At 56.9% G+C, this 22,104-nt stretch overlaps 2 protein-coding genes across 2 annotated transcripts; both read left to right on the top strand.

Moving 5' to 3' along the window:
- The first annotated feature begins 10,880 nt into the window (after positions 1–10,880).
- Positions 10,881–13,244, top strand: LOC149357549 (uncharacterized). The gene has a single exon (XM_089576607.1). It carries the CDS (start codon positions 10,881–10,883, stop codon positions 12,915–12,917), a length of 2,037 nt encoding a protein of 678 aa, XP_089432733.1. The 3' UTR covers positions 12,918–13,244.
- Positions 13,245–17,143: 3,899 nt separating this feature from the next.
- LOC149357548 (uncharacterized) lies at positions 17,144–19,180 on the top strand. Its single transcript, XM_089576606.1, has one exon. It carries the CDS (start codon positions 17,144–17,146, stop codon positions 19,178–19,180), a length of 2,037 nt encoding a protein of 678 aa, XP_089432732.1.
- Positions 19,181–22,104: the final 2,924 nt, after the last annotated feature.

The following is a 22,104-nucleotide window of genomic DNA, read 5'->3' as shown; positions in this document are numbered from 1 at the left end:
TGTGTCGGGTGCGGTGCTGACGAAACACTCGAACACTTGTAACTTCGCTGCACCGCGCTCATAGATGCCCGTCGCGACATGCTCGCGGCCTATCGGGCGCTGGGCATTCTACCAGACTCCCTCGCAATGTTATTGTGGCCGCAAGGCAGTGCGCGCACCCGCGAGCGAACAATGGTGAGCCTCTGTGATTTCCTCGAACAGGCGGGCTTGACGTCCCGTCTGTTCTCCGCCAGGTAATTGCGTGCAGTGACCCGAACGCTCCACGCGCGCTACCTCGGACGATGAACAGCTGGACGCCCCCACTCCAGCTGTTTTGTGCTATGTGTCGTGCGCGCGTGATGGACCAGCGATCGCCCAGATCTCCACGCGCGTGCGACCTGTATATATGTATATTTTAATCTTGTAGTCGTGCGCGTATGATGGAGCAGCGCTCGCCCAGAGCTAAACGCGCGTACTCATTGTATATATGTATATTTTATTCCTTGTAGATATGTAAATAGACTCATTGAAAGTGTACCCCTCCCCCTGTCCTTTCTACTGTCCCCTCACCACTATTCTTTCACTTCTACTCTCTGCCTGCTATCCTCTATTTCGCTGCCCCAGCTCAGGTGCTTCCCGTCGCGATAGCAGATGCCGGGGCAGCAAATATTCTTTTACCTTCCGTATCAAATGCACAATAAATAACCACTTACTACTACTACATTTTCTTTTTTCCGCCTTTTTGGCTGTAATTTTGTCCTTTCCTTCCCTTCATTTCCATTCACCCGGACCCTTTTCATCACTATCCTTTCATTCCACCTTCCCTAAACACGGCGCAACGGCGGTGATTCCCTCACAGAGGAGACAGTTGAACGCGCCGTGTCCCCACATTTCAAATCATTTTCATCAAGAACCTCAAGAAGAAGAAGGGCGTCTCTCAACAGGATTCTTTCTTTTAACTGCCTAATTAACGGACGCACTTATTTCCGCTCGTAGCTCCTTTGTCTCTTCGCCCACCTCGTATCCTTTCTCGCGTGCGCTCCAGAATTGAGAAGACCTCTTCTCAGTCGCTCTAGTCTTGCCCCACCATGGGGCCTTTCTTCTTTTTGACATAGCTGTTGTTTTTTTTTATTCTCAGGCGTCTTTAAGAGACGCTGGAAGAGGTCCCACAGACCCTCCGCGGCCAACTACTAGGTCGCCACCGCCGCGCGGGCAGTGTCTGCTGCTCTGGGATGCTCAAGCAACTTTTTGCTGAAGCACAACGCATCATTGAACTCCAGGCAGAAGCTCGACACGTCGTAGCTGCCACCGAGCGCCCGTCTTCGAACGACAGCAGCCCTGGCACCGCATACGCTTCAGCAACAAGCTTGCAGGAAGCCGTTGTGAACACCATCCCAATCGAGGCAGGAGAAAGGAGTGCTGTCCTTCTACTCAAGCCCCAAGCAACTCTCACGGAAACTTCTTCTGTGAGTACCAACGTTGCGAACCACGAACCGTCCCCCTCACCCACTACTCAAGCAGAGGGAAAAGACAGCACCATCCTCTACTGGCCACCGCTGAGCTCTTCAGAGCCTAACTCGCCGCACATCGGCAATCGTCCTCTCGTGACGCCACAGCCATCGCCTGAATCACAAGCCCGTGCAGACCGCGCGCGCCTGGCCTCGGCCGAAACCCAAACCTCCCCCGTCGCATCCCCCATCACTGCGCACGACCACAAAAAATGCAGTGCACAGTCTGGTGAGAGCGCCCCTCGTGAAGGTGGCAAAGCCAAGACCCAGCAACAATCCTCCATTGAAGACGCATTTCCACAACAAACCACCCCGTTGCAAGCACAATGGGGCGGCGAACCAGCCCCTCTCCCACCTGCCGTGGCTGCCGTCGGCGGAGACGCGCCGAGCGGCAACCCGCTTTCCGTCTCCAAAGAGGCCCCCCTCGCAAAGCGCGCGCCCCGCGTAAGCCACAAGGAGCAACGCCCGGCAGCGTCGTCTGCTAACCGAAACTCCAAGCGACTTCCGACAAAGCATGGCCTCTCTGCCCGCTTCTCGGCGCCCGATTCACACACCGACGATCGCGGCCGCTGCGAGACAGTGCTCTACAGACCTCTTGGCTCTAAAGCAAACTTTCTTGCTGCTTCGAAAGATGCCATTGCTGCCGAACTCTCCAAGCTGCCAGGAGTGAAGGCAGTCCGAGTCAACTACCACCGCAATGTTGTCGCGGGGGACGCTGCCCCCACAGCTGACCTCCAGCCACTTCTTACTGTTGACACAGTGTGTGGAGTGCGTGTCCGCGCCCGTGAAGCGCGTACCAACTCGTGTGCCGGCCTCATCTATGGTGTTGACGCCGAAATCTCGGCAGAAGAATATGCTGCCAACATCGAAAGTCGCACACCGGTTCTCGGGTGCACGCGCAGTTGATGGAACCTCGTCGTCCGTTTCGCTGGGTCATCCCCTCCAGAGGAGGTGGCCTTATACAAACTCCGACGGCCTGTGCGAGCCTGCCTTCCACGCCCCGTGCAGTGCAACAGGTGTGGCGCTCTTGGACACAAAACTGCAGTCTGCATGTCGCCCGTGCGCTGCCTCCGTTGCGGTGGCCCTCACGCAACTAAAGAATGTGACGCGCCCGAACCGCACTGTGTGCACTGTAAGGGACGCCACTGCTCCACCGAACCCCGTTGCCCGCGATGGCAAGAAAAAAGGAAAGTGGCAACGCTTCTGTACAGAAGCCAAGCATCCCATCTCGCGCCGAGAACCGCTGCGCTTTGTGCGAGAACAACAAACCGCCGCCCCTGCCGCCACGACGCAGCCGAGCGCCACGCAAGCTCCTGCCGCTGCAAACCAGCCGCAACCACTGCAGAAGAAGCCCCTTCAGCCTGCTAAGCAGGTAGCCTCCTATAGCGACGCCCTCAGGGCAAAACTCACTGCACCCGCCATGCCCCAGAACGAGGCCGCTGTAGACCATCGGGACGCTGTCATTGCCGCCCTGTCCGCCGCCGTCCGGGCGCTCGTCGACTACTTGCCGGCTGATTCCCCTGCTCGCCAGCTTTCTGCAGCGGCCCTGGCCGCTTAGCAAGCCTTGAGCCAACATGGCTAACGCCACCCGCTTCATCAGGCCGCGCATAAGGCAGTGGAACTGCCGTTCCCTGCGCCGCCGCCACGCTGAACTGGTCCACCTACTCCTGCGCATCGAGTGTGATGTTCTCGCGCTGCAAGAGACATATGCTCCCGCGCAAGATGTGAGACTACCGGGATTCATTGGTTACAGTGGCCCCACCAGCTGTGCTCTAGCCTCGTGCAGTGCAGTGCCGTGTAGTGGCTACACCCACCCTACTGGTCGCCCACGCACGGCCATATACGTCCGCAACTCACTGCCCCATGTTGTTGTGTCAGTCGGTGATCTTGCCAGTGACGTAGCTGAGTGCTGTGCGGTGATTGTCCGCGTACGTAACACTGACACGGCAGTCGCCAGCGTGTATGTGCGTCCACAAGTGCCTTGGAACGCACAACCCATCGCACAGCTAGCCAACCGCCTCGGCAACGACATAGTTGTGTGCGGAGACTTTAACGCTTATCCCACCTACTGGGGGTGTAGGAGTGTAAACCTCCGTGGCCGTAAGCTGCTCACAGTGGCCCAGGCAACACAACTCCATGTTATTAACACCGGCAGTGCCACACACGTCCAGCGAGTCGGCCAGCACACCGCAATTGACCTCACTCTTGTCACCAGAACCTGTGCATACTAGTGGAAGTGCGAACCCGACACACATGGCTCTGACCATTTTGCCATTATACTTACGCCCTCCCACTCCGACGGGCCAGCAACGCGCACTTACAATGTTGTCAATTGGAGTGCGTTCCGTAATGCGAGCAGTGCTCCACTTCCTACAAACTCGTGCCTCTTCCCGCACCTGGCAGCCTGTGCGAAATCGGCCACCATCCGCTGCACTGTTCCCGCCGGTACCCCGGCGCCTGACTTGAACTACTCAACCTCAGGGCAGCCCGTCGCATCGCCCAACGTAGAGCTATACGCACGCGAAAGCCTGAACATTGGACCCTTTATAAAAGACTGGATGCAGTCTGTCGTCGCGACGCAGTGCGCCGCCGCAAACAGAGTTGGGCCCAGCTTTGTGCCGCTCTCAGCGATTCCCGGCGCCCTGGAAGCGCCTGGAAAATCTTCAGCGCAATGCTAAACCCACAAGTTCCACGGTGCCCTGCCCTGGCCATCGCTATAACTCGGGGCATCGACACAGCCGCTCTGACAGAACTTATGGCTGACCATTTCGCAACGACAGGCACTTCGACGCGCAGCATTGCGCCCCACTTTGAACCGCTCCTACGCGATAGCGAACGACTCGCCTGCGTCATTACAGATGTGTGCAATGCAGACTTTACGTTGCATGAACTTGGCCATGCTCTCGAACGCCGTCGCACCAGCCGCAGTGCACCTGGTGCTGACGGCATCACCTATCAACTCCTCCTCAACATCGACACGCAACAACGCCCAGCTCTCCTTGCCGCGTTTAACGCAATTTGGAGAAGCGGCAACGTCCCTGCAGACTGGAGGAGTGCCGTTGTTGTGCCAATTCACAAAAAGGGTAAGCCCTTAGGAGCTTTGAATTCCTACTGCCCAATCTCCCTGACATCAGCTGCAGGGAAAACCCTCGAGGCCATGGCTCTCCGCAGACTCGAGTGGATTGCGAGCGCCCGCGACGCCCTACCTGGTGAGCAGAGCGGCTTCAGAAGACGACGCTGCACTGCTGACTGCCTCTCACACGTAGTGTCTACCCTTGAAGACGCCAAAGCGAGGCGTCAGGGAGCCTACCCCGTCCTACTCGACGTGCGCAGCGCCTTTGATCTGCTGCCGCACCACGTCATATTCGCATCTCTGCTCTGGCTCGGAGTCTCCGGGAGGCTCCTGAGCTACGTCAAGAGCTTCCTCACAGATCGGACCTATCAGGTCAGGCTGGGAAACGCACTGAGCACTCCACGCGCCGTCAACAGTGGGGTTCCGCAGGGCAGTGAACTCAGCCGATTCTTATTTAAACTGGCTCTTGCGCAACTGCCCAGGCACCTTCCACGCACCACGCACAAAATACGTCTTGCAATTTACGCAGACGACATTGCCCTCTTCGCTGCGGGCCCCACCGTTTACGGCCCCGAAATACGCCGCGACCTGCAAGCTGCGCTCACCGCCGTTGCGTCATACCTGCACGAAATCGGCCTCTCCACGTCATCGGAGAAAACAGTGGCCATGATGTTCCAACCCCGAGCCACGACCATCAAACTCACGCAACCACTGCAGCTACAGGGCGCACCTTTGCCCTGACAAACCAGTGGCAAATACCCGGGACTCAGCATCGATAGGAAGCTCACATACAATGCCGCAATCGGAGATATCCGAAACGCAAACAAGCGCGCAGCCGACATGGCATCCCGCCTACTTGCTCGCGGAGAGGGCGTAACACCCACTCTCCCACTTCGTCTGTACGAATGTATGGCCACTGCGCGCATTCTCTACGCGCTCCCACTCCTCCGCCTACGCCCTAAGCAGTGGAAGACACTCGACACTGACCAGCGCACAGCCATGCGACGCTTTGCCTGCCTACCTCGAAGCTCTTAAATTGGCCCCGCGTACGCCGAACTTCGTGTGTGGCCTGTTTCACTCCGAGCTGAACGCACCGCGCTCAACCACCTTGAGCGCCTCCATCGAGCGCCTGGCTCCCAACAAGTTCTCACTGACATCCGCGCCGCATCACAGTCGCGCATGGCGCAAGCCCTACATGACCTTGATCTCATCGTTGGGGCTGACTCCGTTGTTGTGCCTCCGTTGCCACCACCGCATCACGCACCTAACCTTCGCATCGAGCTCACCATACCAGGAGTTCGAGCCAAACACACCACTTCAACCTGTGCAATTCGACAGGAAACCGCACAGCGCATTGACTTCGACTACAGTGCGCGAATGCATCTGTACACAGACGGCTCCGTCTCTATTGACAGGAACTCTGCCACCGCTGCATGCGTCGTCCCCGCTTTGGGTTTTGAGAGGCAGTGCCGTGTACGCCACTTCTCCTCGTCCACCACTGCGGAAATCTCTGGACTCCACCTGGCAGCCCGCATCATCTCGGAACTCACAGAGCTCACCAACGTCGCAATTATGTATGACTCGCGTGCTGCCCTCATGCAATTACAGCGACCTGAAAACAACGCGAGCTGTGTGCAGTGCCTATACCATAAATTTTGTCTCCTCTCTGCCCGTGGCTACGACGTTGTCATCCAGTGGATTCCCTCTCACGTGGGTGTGAGCGGCAATGAGGATGCCGATCGTCTTGCCAAGTCAGCGCATGACAACCCCTCAGTGCCCGTGTGTAAAGACATCACAGCCTTCGACATCGCACTGCACATTACCCGGTGCAAAATGATCACCTGTCATCCCGACCCCTGTGTCGCCTCGGGCAACGCACCCCGGCCAATACCTTTCCTTGACTTTGGTCGTAATGCACTCGCCCTTCTCCTCCGCCTGAGAATTGGCTTTGTTAGAACGGCTGAGCGCCGCAATCGCGTCATGGGCCAAGCCAGCGCACTGTGCGAGGACTGTGGCTCAACAGAGACAGTCGAGCATCTCTTGTGTGACTGCCCCGCTTACAACAGTGAGAGACTAATCATGCTCGCTTCTTACAGGGAGCTCGGACTTCCCTGCGATACCGTCGGCGAACTTGTATTCCCCAACGCCACTCGCCACAAAGCGCGTGATGCGCTTCGAGCGCTGGTCCGTTTCGGATTCTTTGTCTTACTCTCCTAACGAGCGGACGCAATTTTATCCTGCTCCCGCCCGCTATCAGCCCACTCTTCTATTACTATCTTGGAGCATTTTTCCTTATCGCTGCTGTATTACCACTCCTACCTTAACGTCGCGTAAACGTCGCGCCTTTCACCCCACCATGGGGTCCTTTTTTCTTTCTTAATTTCTTTTTACCCTTTTTTTTTGTTGTCCGCAACGGACCATGGAGAAGCTCCCTCCAACACCTAGCGCCCGGTTTCGCGGCCGCCACCCCCGCCGCGCCGGCAGCGTTGGCTGCTCGCGCATGCTTCAACAACTTTACGTCGAGGCACAGAAGATAATCGAGTCTCAAGACGACGCTCGCCGCCTATTCTCTGCTGCTCACCGCTTGCCCAAGGCTGACAGCAAGACTGAACCAAGTCCCACCACACGCAAGCCACTCAATGCCGAGTCGCAGCCATCTACTCAAGTAGCACCCGTCACTCCGACTGCTGCACTTCCAAACGTGTCCACCGAAAGTGGAGATGACACAATAGTCTACTATTTTATCAGCCCCGAGGGCACTGAAATGGCACCTGCCTTCATCCGCACCACAGAGCCCATCTAGAATCCCTCTCAGGCCTCTCCATCACCGCTTCAACTCGCGGCAACCGATGCACAGGCACAATTTTTCAGTACATACGAGAACCCCGTTACTCCACCTCCGAACTGCCAAAATGAAGAAATAGAGGCACTACAACTCCCACCTCAAGGCCAAGAGGATTTTCCTCCTCTACAGCCAAGCACTGCGTCCCTACAGAGCAGCCAAACGCCTCCTCCACAAGAAGGGAAGCTCGCTGCAGCAACACAGACTTCCCCTCCCAGCGCTCGCCCTGGCATCAGCTGTTCTGAAGCCAAAGAAAAGTACACTTTTACCACCTCCACTCCCACAATGGTGGATGCCTTCACTGAAGAAGATTACCTACAAGCCAAGCGTGGCCCCCCTCAGCAGGATCCCTCTTCGCCCCCTCGCCCCCCAGACGGCGAGAACGAAGGTCTCCCTTCCAAAGAGCAGGGTCGCAAACCAGACAAAAGGAAGAAGCGCCGTCTCGCCTTCCGTCCTTTTGAGCAAACCAAGCCCAGACAGGCACCCCCTTCGGGAGCTCCAGAAGTCGCCCCCCACTCCACTGGTCGCTTTTCAGCACCAAGGCCTCAGGAGTGCAGCAAGGCGAAGCCCGCTACTGTTCTCTATTTCCCTCTGGGAAACAAAGGGACATTTAAGAACACTTCGCGCGACGCACTCGCCGCGCAACTATCCCACCTTCCTGGTGTCACAGCAGTGCGTGTCAACATCAACCGCAATGTTTGCGCCGTCGACGCCCATTCGACAGCCGATATAGCTCCTCTCCTCGCCGTGGAAGCGATTTGCGGCGTCAGGGTGCGCGCCAAACACCTTGGCCCCAAAACCTGCACTGGCGTCATTTTTGGTGTCGACCGCGGCCTCTCCGAAGAAGATATCGCAGCTGGCCTCGACAGCAAGGTCCCCGTCATCAGCTGCACACGCAGTGGTGCCAACATCATTGCCCGCATCGCTGGCATCGAACCCCCACAAGAGGTGGCCCTATTCAAGCTCCGCCGACGAGTCCGCGCCCGTCTCCCTCGCCCGCTGCAATGCCACAACTGCGGCATCTTCGGGCACACCACGGCAACTTGCCGAAACAAGGCTCGCTGCCTTCGCTGCGGCGGTGACCACGCCACCGATAACTGCGACGCCCCGAAACCACGCTGCGCCAATTGCCGCGGCACGCACGCAACCACTGAGCCCCGCTGCCCACGCTGGCAACACGAGCGACAAGTTGCCATCGTTCTCGCCACGACCGAAAAACATCTCACACGACAAGAGGCCGATAGAATTGTCCGAGAACGGCAAGGCAAAGAACCCACCTCGCTCTCACCGCCAGCAACTGCTGCACCTAACAGCCAAGTCCAGCCCAGCGCTCTCAGCTCTGCGCAGCGCAAAGATTCAGCTACTGCACGCAACTCGGCACCCTGCGCTCCTCCCACCGTCGCAACCACGGGTCGCTCCTTCCGCGACGCCGTCTTAGGACCTCGTGCTGTCCCATCAACCTCATCGTCACCTTCCGACCAGCGTGACACGATCATCGCCGCACTCACTGCGGCCGTTCAGGCAATCATCGAGGAGCTCCCGCCGTCATCAACTGCGCGCAAGTTGTGTGCAGCGGCCTTGGCCGCACAACAGGCCTTGAGCCAACATGGCTAACCAGCGAACAATCCCCCGGCCGCGCATAAGGCAATGGAACTGCCGTTCCTTGCGCCGCCGTCACGCTGAATTGGTTCAGCTACTTCCGCGTTTTGACTGAGACATACTGCATTACAAGAGACTTACGCACGCGCGGAGGAGCTAAAGATACCTGGCTACATAGGCTACAGCGGACCAACTAGTTGTGCACTGGCAGCACGCGATGCATTCCCATGCAGTGATCCCGCCCACCCGGGCGGAAAACCACGGACAGCGTTATACGTCAGACACACGCTCCCGCATGTCACCATATCGGTTGAAGACATTGTCAACGACGCAGTGGAGTGTTGTGCTGTTATCGTTTGCATACACAACACCGACACAGCAGTGTCTAGTGTATACGTCCGCCCAGCAACTCATTGGGATGCAAACTTCCTCATCGCGCTCTCCAACCGCCTTGGACCTGACTCCGTCATCTGTGGTGATTTTAATGCACACCACAACAGCTGGGGATGTGCCAACACCAACCGACGTGGACGTGACCTCCTAGCAGCTGCTCTCCAGTGCAATTTAAACATCATAAACACTGGAAGCCCCACTCGTGTGCAGAGAGTGGGCCAACACAGTGCCATAGACTTGACTCTCACTTCGGGAAGGTGCTCCTACCAATGGAAGTGCGAACCGGACACTCAAGGCTCCGATCACCTTCCTATAGTGCTCGACCCCTCATACTGTGCTCGTCCAGCAATTCGCACCTACAACCTTGTGAGGTGGGACGTTTTTCATGGTCTGTGCAGTGCTCCTCATCCTGCCACTACAGACATTTTTTCACACGTTGCGTCATGCGCGCGTGCGGCAACCGTGCGCTGCACGGCTCCAGTGGGCACACCGGCGCCAGATTTAAAACTACTAAATCTACGAGCAGCACGACGTGTAGCACAGCGCAGAGCTTTACGCACCAAAAAGCCTGAACATTGGACATTTGACAACAGGTTGGATGCTGCCTGCCGTCGTCACGCCATACGCTGCCGCAGACGAAGCTGGGCCCACCTGTGTACCGCCCTGAATGACACCCGCCGACCCGGACGGGCATGGAAAATTCTCCATGCTATGCTCAACCCCTCTGTACCCCGTTGTCCTGCCCTGGCTATCGCCATCGCACGCGGCCTCAGCGTGAATGCCCTGGCCGAAGCCATGGCAGACAACTTCTCAACAACCAGCGGTGCGTCGCACAACATTGTTTTTCCAAGGGTACCCCTTCCGGCTGTCACCGGACGAACTGCGAGCGTCATCGACGAATTGTGCAGTGCAGAAATCGCTCTGCGTGAACTCAATAATGTCCTTGAACGCCGTCGAAAGTGCAACCGCAGTGCTCCAGGAGCCGACGGCATAACTTATCAAATGCTGCTCAACGTTGACAGACAACAACGACCAGCTCTGCTCGCAGCTTTCAACGAAGCATGGAACACCGGCATCATTCCTGTGGAGTGGCGAAAAGCGCTCGTTGTTGTACCCATACTAAAAAAAGGAAAACCGGCTCGAGCACTGACATCCTACCGTCCTGTTTCCCTTACATCTGCTGCGGGGAAAACTCTCGAAGCTGTTGCACTACATTCCTTTCGTTTCTATCGAACGTGCTCGCACGCATTCGTTTCGTTTCTATCGAACGTGCTCGCACGCAGTGGCATTCGTTTCGTTTCTATCGAACCGTTCGGACGCTTTTTCTGGAGCTCCTGCTTTCTGCACTCCAGCTGTCATCTCTAGTTCCCCCTAGTGCCACGCCAGCACTCACGTCGCGTTAACGTCGCGCCTTTTACCCCGCCATGGGGTCTTTTCTTTTTTCTTAGTCTCTTTTTCTTTATTTTATTGTCCGCCGCATCGGACCATGGAGAAGCTGCCTCCAACTGCTAGCGCCCGGCTTCCCGGCCGCCACCACCGCCGCGCCGGCAGCGTCGGCTGCTCGCGCATGCTTCAACAACTTTACGTCGAGGCACAGAAGATTATTGAATCTCAAGACGACGCTCGTCGCCTACTCTCTGCTGCTCACCGCTCCCCCAAAGCCGACAGCAAGACTGAGCCAAGTCCCACCACACGCAAGCCACTCAATGCCGAGTCGCAGCCAACTACTCAAGTAGCACCCGTCACTCCGACTGCTGCACTTTCAAACGTGTCCACCGCAAGTGGAGAAGACACAATAGTCTACTATTTTATGAGCCCCGAGGGCACTGAAATCGCACCTGCCTTCATCCAAACCACAGAGCCCATCGAGAATCCCTCTCAGGCCTCTCCATCACCGCTTCATCTCGCGGCAACCGATGCACAGGCACAACTTTCCAGTGCATCCGAGAACCCCGTTACTCCACCTCCGAACTGCCAAAATGAAGAAATAGAGGCCCTACAACTCACACCTCAAGGCCAAGAGGATTTTCCTCCTCTACAGCCAAGCACTGCGCCCCTCCAGAGCAGCCAAACGCCTCCTCCGCAAGAAGGGAAGCTCGCTGCAGCAACACAGACTTCCCCTCCCAGTCCTCGCCCTGGCATCAGCTGTTCTGAAGCCAAAGAAAAGAACACTTTCACCACCTCCACTCCCACAATAGTGGATGCCTTCTCTGAAGAAGATTACCTACAAGCCAAGCGTGGCCCCCCTCAGCAGGATCCCCCCTCGCCCCCTCGCCCCTCAGACGGCGAGAACGAAGCTCTCCCTTTCAAAGAGCAAGGTCGCAAAGCAGACAAAAGGAAGAAGCGCCGTCTCGCCTTCCGTCCTTTTGAGCAAACCAAACCCAGACAGGCACCCCCTTCGGGAACTCCAGACATCGCCCCCCCCTCCAATGGTCGCTTTTCAGCGCCAAGGCCTCAGGAGTGCAGCAATGCGAAGCCCGCTACTGTTCTCTATTTCCCTCTGGGAAACAAAGGGACATTTAAGAACACTTCGCGCGACGCACTTGCCGCGCAACTATCCCACCTTCCTGGTGTCACAGCAGTGCGTGTCAACATCAACCGCAATGTTTGCGCCGTCGACGCTCTTTCGACAGCCGATATAGCTCCTCTCCTCGCCGTGGAAGAGATTTGCGGCGTCAGGGTGCGCGCCAAACACCTTGGCCCCAAAACCTGCTCTGGCGTCATTTTTGGTGTTGACCGCGGCCTCTCCGAGGAAGATATTGCAGCTGGCCTCGACAGCAAGGTCCCCGTCATCAGCTGCACACGCAGTGGTGCCAACATCATTGTCCGCTTCGCTGGCATCGAACCCCCACAAGAGGTGGCCCTATTCAAGCTCCGGCGACGAGTCCGCGCCCGTCTCCCTCGCCCGCTACAATGCCACAGCTGCGGCACCTTCGGGCACACCACGGCAACTTGCCGAAACAAGGCTCGCTGCCTTCGCTGCGGCGGTGACCACGCCACCGATAACTGCGACGCCCCGAAACCACGCTGCGCTAATTGTCGCGGCACGCACGCAACCATCGAGCCCCGCTGCCCACGCTGGCAACACGAGCGACAAGTTGCCATCGTTCTCGCCACGAGCGAAAAACATCTCACACGACAAGAGGCCGATAGAATTGTCCGAGAACGGCAAGGCAAGGAATCCACCTCGCTCTCACCGCCAGCAACTGCTGCACCTAGCAGCCAAGCCCAGCCCAGCGCTCTCAGCTCCGCGCAGCGCACAGATTCAGCCGCTGCACGCAACTTGGCGCCTTGCGCTCCTCCCACCGTCGCAACCACGGGCCGCTCCTTCCGCGACGCCGTCTTAGGACCTCGCGCTGCTCCATCAACCTCATCGTCACCTTCCGACCAGCGTGACACTGTCATCGCCGCCCTCACTGCGGCAGTTCAGGCGATAATCGATGAGCTGCCGCCCACATCACCTGCACGCAAACTGTGCGCTGCGGCCCTCGCCGCACAACAAGCCCTCTGTCATCATGGCTAGCAACTCACCTGCGCCCCGGCCGCGGATACTACAATGGAACTGTCGTTCCCTCCGCCGCCGACAAACAGAACTTGCCTCCTCCCTCCCTCTCCGCTCCTTTGATGTGCTCGCATTGCAGGAAACCTACGCGGCAGAGGGAGAAGTGAGCCTACCTGGCTATGTGTCTTATACCAGTGCCACAGAGTGCGCGAGTGATGCGTGCGCGGATTCTCCCTGCACTGACCTCACTCATCCACCTGGTGCACCACGCGCTGCAATCTATGTGCGTGCCTCTCTCCCTCACTCCCTCATTCCTGTGAATGGCCTACTAGTTAGCAGTGTCGAGTGCGTCGCCGTGACAGTTCGCATTAGTGGCTGTGACACTTCTGTTGCGAGTGTGTATGTGCGACCAACCAACGCTCATTGGGACGTCAGTTTCGTCGCCCACCTCTCTGCACGCCTCACTCCCGAACAAGTTATTTGTGGTGATTTTAACACGCACAATACAGCTTGGGGATGCCGCTCCACCTCAGTAAACGGCCGCCGCCTCTGTGATGTGATTTACACCGCCGGACTACTAGTTCTGAACGACGGTAGCCCTACACACATCGCACCGGGCAAACGTCCCTCTGCCATCGACCTGACCCTTGTTTCACCGCAGTGTAGTTACAACTGGTGCACTTCTCCTGACACCGAGGGCTCTGATCACCTCCCCATCGAGATCACCCCCCTTGTCGCTGCCCCACCGCCGAGAAAAACCTATGCTGTTGTGAACTGGAGCAAATTTCGACTGCTCTGTGCATCGGATCCCAGCCACAACAACAACTTCTGTGCCCACATCTCCCATTGTGCCAACCTGTCCACTGTGAAGTGCTCAGTGCAGTGCGGTGCTCTGGTGCCTGACATTAAACTTCTCAACTTGCGCGCTGCCCGTCGCAGAGCGCAACGCAGAGCTAGACGCACAGGCAAGCCTGAACACTGGACTCTCTACAATCGCTTGGACGCAGTGTGTCGCCGCCACTCCAAGCGCCTACGACGCCAAAGCTGGGCCAGACTCTGTCGCTCTCTTGACCAACCTGGCTCTCCTGCTCGTGGCTGGCGTATCCTTTCTGCCATGCTCAACCCTAAAACTCCACATCTCCCAGTACTGGCTATTGCTGTTTCCCTTGGCATTTCGAATTTCGCGTTAGCCAATCTCCTGGCAGACAACTTCGCTCCAACTGTGAGACATGCGACTCCTCCTGTCGTTTCTGTTCGCTTCACCACCATCTCAGCTCGTATAGCCGATGATGTTCTAGCCTTGTGCATGCAAGACTTCACCATTCATGAGCTAGAGACGTCCCTTTCCTCTCGGAAACGTAGGAGCGCCCCAGGCCCAGACGGAATAACTTATCAGATGATAAGGAATTTAGATACTAAAGAACGCGGTCGTCTCCTTGCAGACTTTAACTTCGTTCTCGCCAACGGAAATTTGCCCAACGCCTGGCGCACTGCTACAGTTGTTCCTGTGCTCAAAAAGGGCAAACCTCCTAACAACATTCATTCCTACCGCCCTGTCTCTCTAACCTCTGTGCCTGGCAAACTTATGGAATCCCTCGTACTCAACCGCCTCGAGTGGATTGCCGAAGCGACCCAAGCTCTCGCACCGGAACAGAGCGGCTTTCGTGCCTCTCGCTCTACTGCTGATTGCATCTCTGAAGTAGTTGCATTCCTCGAACAAGCTCGACACAATAAGGAGGGCGCGTATCTCTTACTTTTGGATGTCAAAAGCGCTTTTGACTCCCTCTCTCATGCCTCCATACTTGACGCTGTACGCTCTCTTGGCGTGACGGGAAGGCTCTTCCGCTACATCCAATCCTTCCTGACTGACCGCTCCTTCCAAGTCAAGGCAGGTGACGCCCTCAGCACTCCTCGCTCCCTTCCTTCTGGTGTCCCACAAGGCAGCGTTCTCAGTCCATTTCTTTTCAATCTTGTGTTGGCTAAGCTTCCGCGATGCATTCCATCTCTCCCTCACCTCCGTTTCCGCGTCCGCGTCTGCCTATACGCTGATGACATTGCCCTTTACTGCCGCGGCCCCACAGTACAGGGGCGAGCCGTTCGTGCCCACCTTCAACTTGCTCTTTATGCCGTTCGAGATTTCCTCTCATCTGTCGGCCTAACTCTATCGCCCACCAAAACTGAAGCTCTCGTCTTCCACCCTCGACCTTATGCGCGGAGGCTAATTCCTCCCCTAACACTCGACGGCATCAACATACCTTGGAAGACTACTGCTCGCTACCTGGGCTTAACAATCGACACAAAACTCTCTTGGCTTCCAGCTGTGACTCGCCTAAGGAAGCAAGCGAAGCAAGTGGCTGCTGCAGCTAACAAACTATTAGCTAAAGGCGACGGTTGCTCACCCACCCTCGCACTCCGCTTCTACAACGGCATTTCAGTCGCCCGGTTTCTATACGCCCTCCCTTACTTGAATTTGAGACCTCGTCTCTGGCACTCCATCGATGCTGACCAGCGCAACGCGATCCGCAGCTTCTTGCGCCTACCGCACTTCTCACACGTGGCTGCCACATATGCAGAATCTGGTACCTGCCCTGTCTCCCTCCGCGCCCAGCGCGTTGCTTTGCATGCGATTGCGCGCATGAGAAACACATCCAGCACGGATTTGCTCATCTCCCGCATCCTCGCAGCGCCGCATTCACAAATGGGACGCACACTTCGATTCTTCGACTCCCACATCGCGGATCCTCCTCCCCGGGCGGCTCTACCATGCCCCCCCCACCGCTTTGTGCCTCTAAATGTCCGCATCGACATTCCGGGCATTAGAGCTAAGCGGAACACGCCCCACTGCGCTCTCCGACAAGAAGCCGCTGCTCTAATTGAAGAAGAGCTTCGTGAGAGCACGCATGTTTATACAGATGGATCGGTTCTCGAAAACGGCTCCTCTGTCACCGCAGCTAGTGTCATTCCCAGTCTCCGCCTAACGAAGCAGTGCCGAATTCCGTTTCGCGCATCTTCCACAACAGCTGAACTCGCTGCACTCAACTTGGCTGCGGATTCTATCCTGGAAACCCCAAGCCTCCGACGCGTCGCTATTTTATGCGACTCGAAAGCAGCTCTCATGCTCCTAAGGCAACGTGTGCACCACCTACCCATCGTCCGGGCATTAGACCGCAAGCTACGCGCTGCTCAAGACCGCGGCGTCTCTATTTCCCTACACTGGCTTCCTTCACATGTTGGCATTAGCGGCAACGAGCGGGCTGACCAGCTAGCGAAGTCTGCACACGACGCAGATGTTCCTTTCTCGTCCGACGTCATCGCATTCGACGTCGCACGCTTGGCAATACACGAGTGTATTCTAAAAAAGCATCCCGACAGTCGCGTCGCCTCAGGAAGCCCCCCCCAGCTGATTCACTTCAGTGACTTTGGCATTCGTGAGCGCTCGACTCTCCTTAGAATGCGCATAGGTTGTGTTTGGACAGCTGAGCGCATTTTCCGCCTCCGCGACACTGGCACTCCTTTCTGCCAGAATTGCGGTTCCATTGAGACCCTTGTGCATATCCTCTGTGACTGCCAGTCTCTCGATGCCCCGCGACAGACTCTCCGCGATGGCTTTCGCGATCTCGGTTTTCCATGTACATGTCTGAATGACATTCTCTTTCCCAAAGGACCACGCGACAAAATTCGCCGTGCATTCAAGCTGGTCGTTGCATTTTTTGACCAGACGTGCTTACGAGCACGACTCTAAAACTATTTTCACAGCGCGCATTTCTGCCCGCTCTCGCTCGCCACGCTATGAGGTTCTTGGTTGGTGAAGAATAGGTCGTGCAGTGCTTGCTGGTTGTCTCCTCTTGGGGTCACGATCGCACTCTCTCGCTCGCCAGGCCATCGCCTCGGCGCGCCGCTTCCACAGCTACTGCGCGCGTCTCCGCTTGCATGGGATTCGTTCAATCTCTCCTCCAATGAGAGGCTGCGCCTCGCCGGAGGCCCCACCCCCTCTCCTGGCATTTCTCTCACGGCGCGGGACGCGATTCTTTGTCTTACTCTCTTAACGAGCGGACGCAATTTCCTCCTGCTCTCGCAGCCATCAGCCCACTCTTCTAATATTATCTTGCAGCATCTTTCGTTATCGCTGCTGTATTACCACTCCTACCTTAACGTCGCGTAAACGTCGCGCCTTCCACCCCACCATGGGGTCCTTTTTTTCTTTCTTAATTTCTTTTACCCTTTTTTTTTGTTGTCCGCAACGGACCATGGAGAAGCTGCCTCCAACTCCTAGCGCCCGGCTTCCCGGCCGCCACCACCGCCGCGCCGGCAGCGTCGGCTGCTCGCGCATGCTTCAACAACTTTACATCGAGGCACAGAAGATTATCGAGTCTCAAGACGACGCTCGTCGCCTACTCTCTGCTGCTTACCGCTCCCCCAAGGCTGACAGCAAGACTGAGCCAAGTCCCATCACACGCAAGCCACTCAATGCCGAGTCGCAGCCAACTACTCAAGTAGCACCTGTCACTCCGACAGCTCCACTTCCTAACGTGTCCACCGCAAGTGGAGAAGACACAATAGTCTACTATTTTATGAGCCCCGAGGGCACTGAAACGGCACCTGCCTTCATCCAAACCACAGAGCCCATCGAGAATCCCTCTCAGGCCTCTCCATCACCGCTTCAACTCGCGGCAACCGATGCACAGGCACAACTTTCCAGTGCATCCGAGAACCCCGTTACTCCACCTCCGAACTGCCAAAATGAAGAAATAGCGGCCCTACAACTCACACCTCAAGGCCAAGAGGATTTTCCTCCTCTACAGCCAAGCACTGCGCACCTTCAGAGCAGCCAAACGCCTCCTCCGCAAGAAGGGAAGCTCGCCGCAGCAACACAGACTTCCCCTCCCAGTCCTCGCCCTGGCATCAGCTGTTCTGAAGCCAAAGAAAAGAACACTTTCACCACCTCCACTCCCACAATAGTGGATGCCTTCTCTGAAGAAGATTACCTACAAGCCAAGCGTGGCCCCCCTCAGCAGGATCCCCCCTCGCCCCCTCGCCCCTCAGACGGCGAGAACGAAGCTCTCCCTTTCAAAGAGCAAGGTCGCAAAGCAGACAAAAGGAAGAAGCGCCGTCTCGCCTTCCGTCCTTTTGAGCAAACCAAGCCCAGACAGGCACCCCCTTCGGGAGCTCCAGACATCGCCCCCCCCTCCACTGGTCGCTTTTCAGCGCCAAGGCCTCAGGAGTGCAGCAATGCGAAGCCCGCTACTGTTCTCTATTTCCCTCTGGGAAACAAAGGGACATTTAAGAACACTTCGCGCGACGCACTTGCCGCGCAACTATCCCACCTTCCTGGTGTCACAGCAGTGCGTGTCAACATCAACCGCAATGTTTGCGCCGTCGACGCCCTTTCGACAGCCGATATAGCTCCTCTCCTCGCCGTGGAAGAGATTTGCGGCGTCAGAGTGCGCGCCAAACACCTTGGCCCCAAAACCTGCTCTGGCGTCATTTTTGGTGTTGACCGCGGCCTCTCCGAGGAAGATATTGCAGCTGGCCTCGACAGCAAGGTCCCCGTCATAAGCTGCACACGCAGTGGTGCCAACATCATTGTCCGCTTCGCTGGCATCGAACCCCCACAAGAGGTGGCTCTATTCAAGCTCCGCCGACGAGTCCGCGCCCGTCTCCCTCGCCCGCTACAATGCCACAGCTGCGGCACCTTCGGGCACACCACGGCAACTTGCCGAAACAAGGCTCGCTGCCTTCGCTGCGGCGGTGACCACGCCACCGATAACTGCGACGCCCCGAAACCACGCTGCGCTAATTGCCGCGGCACGCACGCAACCATCGAGCCCCGCTGCCCACGCTGGCAACACGAGCGACAAGTTGCCATCGTTCTCGCCACGAGCGAAAAACATCTCACACGACAAGAGGCCGATAGAATTGTCCGAGAACGGCAGGGCAAGGAATCCACCTCGCTCTCACCGCCAGCAACCGCTGCACCTAGCAGCCAAGCCCAGCCCAGCGCTCTCAGCTCCGCGCAGCGCACAGATTCAGCCGCTGCACGCAACTTGGCGCCTTGCGCTCCTCCCACCGTCGCAACCACGGGCCGCTCCTTCCGCGACGCCGTCTTAGGACCTCGCGCTGCTCCATCAACCTCATCGTCACCTTCCGACCAGCGTGACACTATCATCGCCGCACTCACTGCGGCCGTTCAGGCGATCATCGAGGAGCTCCCGCCGTCATCAACTGCGCGCAAGTTGTGTGCAGCGGCCTTGGCCGCACAACAGGCCTTGAGCCAGCATGGCTAACCAGCGAACAATCCCCCGGCCGCGCATAAGGCAATGGAACTGCCGTTCCTTGCGCCGCCGTCACGCTGAATTGGTTCAGCTCCTTCCGCGTGTTGAGTGCGACATTCTTGCATTACAAGAAACTTACGCACGCGCGGAGGAGCTAAAGATACCTGGCTACATAGGTTACAGTAGCCCCACTCCCTGCACTCTCGATTCATGCACGAACTCTCCATGTGCCGACTCTACTCACCCGCATCGTCCCCCTCGTGTTGGCATCTATGTGCGCGCTTCGCTCCCACATACCCTCATCGATCTCACGGACATTTCTACCGATCGTGTCGAGTGCGCAGCTGTCACCGTTCGCATGTCCGGCCACGACACCTCTGTTGCATCTGTTTATGTCCGCCCTCCCACCTACAACTGGGACGCCCGTTTTGTTACAACTCTCTCTGCCCGTCTGGCTAAAGGCCAAGTGATATGTGGTGATTTTAACACTTACCACACCACCTGGGGCTCCCACATAACCACCAAAAAAGGCCGCGAACTTATGGACGCCATCCATGCTGCAGGACTTTTTCTTCTGAATGACGGAAGACCCACTCGCATCGGCCCGCACAGCAATCCTACGGCCATCGACCTCACCCTCGCCTCAACCGGCTGCTCGTACTCCTGGCACATCGCTCCGGATACGGAGGGCTCTGACCATCTCCTAATTGACATCATCCCTTCCTCTCCATCCTCACCACTCAAGAAAACCTACAGTGTTGTGCGGTGGTCTCATTTCCGCGCACTCTGCGCCAGTGATTGTCGTGATGAAGACTTCTTCTCGCATATAAACAAATGTGCCCTCTCAGCAACTACACTGTGCACTGTGCAGTTTCCATCACCAGTGCCTGACATAAAACTCCTTAATCTTCGTGCTGCCCGCCGCCGAGCCCAACGAAGGGCACGCCGCACAGACAGACCAGATCACTGGACGCTCTATAACCGCTTGGATGCCGCCTGCCGCCGCCATTCCAAGCGCCTTCGCCGCCGCAGCTGGTCCAGGCTCTGTGCATCACTCGACCGCCCCGGCTCGCCTGCACGTGGTTGGCGCATTCTGTCTGCGATCCTCAATCCGAGAATCCCACGTCACCCAGTCCTGGCCATCGCTATCACACGGCGCATGAGCAACGCCGACCTTGCCAACACCCTCGCAGATCACTTCACAACAGTGGTGAGTGGAGCAAATTCATCCCCAACTACTGCTCTCCAGATCACTATCGTTCCAGCGCACATAGCAGATGATGTCCTTACTCTCTGCATGGAAGACTTTAAAATGCATGAACTGGATAAATGCATCGCCGCCAGGAAACGCAGAAGCGCGCCAGGTCCCGACGGCATTACATATCAAATGATCAGGAACCTTGACAGCAAAGAACGCAACCGATTACTCGCTGCTTACAACCGTATTTTCCAAAACGGTGAGCTACCTGACGATTGGCGCACTGCCACCGTTATCCCAATTCTCAAGAAGGGGAAGCCTATCAACAGCATTAAATCTTATCGTCCAGTCTCCCTTACCTCAGTTCTTGGGAAGCTCCTGGAGGCGCTCGCCCTGCAAAGACTTGAGTGGATCGCAAACGCTTCCAACGCACTGGCTCAAGAGCAAAGTGGCTTCCGGAACTCCCGCTCGACAGCCGACTGTATCATAGAGCTTGTAGCTTCCCTTGAACAAGCCAAGCACGACAAACAACGCGCCTACCTCCTTCTCCTCGATGTGAAAAGTGCCTTTGACACACTCTCACACACAGCAATATTGGACTCCGTTCGCTCTCTCGGCGTGACGGGAAGGCTGTTCCAGTACATACACTCCTTTCTCACTGGCCGCTCCTTTCGCGTCAAAGCTGGCAGCTCCATGAGTACACCTCGCCCACTAGTTGCTGGGGTGCCACAAGGCAGCGTTTTGAGCCCCTTTCTTTTTAATCTAGTATTGGCCAAACTACCAGCTTACCTCCATGTCACAAACGGCTTTCCAGTCCGCTGTTGCATTTACGCGGACGACATTGCGCTTTACTGCTCTGGACCTACCCTACAGGGACGAATAGTTCGTGCTCAACTCCAGGCTGCACTAAATGTAGTCCACACTTTCCTCCGTTCTGTTGGCCTCTCTCTTTCGCCAACCAAAACAGAGGCTCTCGTCTTCCACCCACGCGCTGCTGCACGAAGCATCATTCCCCCTCTCCAACTCGACGGCACCCCCATCCCATGGAAGCCCTCTGCCCGATACCTTGGCCTCATCATCGACTGCCAACTCTCGTGGCGCCCCGCAGTCACCCATCTCAGGAAGCAGGCAAAACAAGTCGCATCAGCCGCCAACAAGCTCATCGCAAGGGGCGACGGCTGCTCTCCTACACTTGCTCTGCAGTTTTACAACGGCATCGCAGTTGCTCGTTTACTGTATGCTCTGCCATTTATTGACATCCGTCCCAACCTTTGGCGCAGCATAGACACGGACCACCGAAACGCCATCCGCTGTTTCTTTCGTCTCCCGCACTCTTCCCACGTTGCTGCCACTTACGCAGAAACATCATCCTGGCCTGTATCTCTGCGCGCCGAACGAGTCGCTCTAAATGCCATACGCCGCATTAGAGGCACAACAAGCACTGACTTACTCATCTCCCGCCTACTTAAAGCGCCGGACTCAAAAATGGGCCGCACTCTGAGGTCTTTCGACGCCAACATTGCAAAACCCCCTCCCAGAGCGCCTCTACCACCTGCTCCGCACTGTGCAACACCACACGCCGTCCGCCTCGAAATACCTGGCATTAGAAATAAGCGCAACACGCCCGTCTGTGCCATGCAGCAACACACTGCGGCGCTCATTCACGACGAGCTCCAAGCCAGCACACACATATACACGGATGGCTCTGTGGCCCCTGGCGGCACCTCTGTCACTGCTG

Source organism: Amblyomma mixtum, chromosome 3, assembly GCF_055824585.1.
Source record: "Amblyomma mixtum isolate Tamu chromosome 3, ASM5582458v1, whole genome shotgun sequence".
Classification (NCBI taxonomy): domain Eukaryota; kingdom Metazoa; phylum Arthropoda; class Arachnida; order Ixodida; family Ixodidae; genus Amblyomma; species Amblyomma mixtum.
Note: the sequence above shows the minus strand (reverse complement) of the source record. Positions and strands in the feature narration are given on the sequence as shown.

Coding starts and splice junctions, on each gene's coding strand:
- LOC149357549 (XM_089576607.1), top strand. CDS start 10,881: ATGGAGAAGCTGCCTCCAACTGCTAGCGCCCGGCTTCCCGGCCGCCAC.
- LOC149357548 (XM_089576606.1), top strand. CDS start 17,144: ATGGAGAAGCTGCCTCCAACTCCTAGCGCCCGGCTTCCCGGCCGCCAC.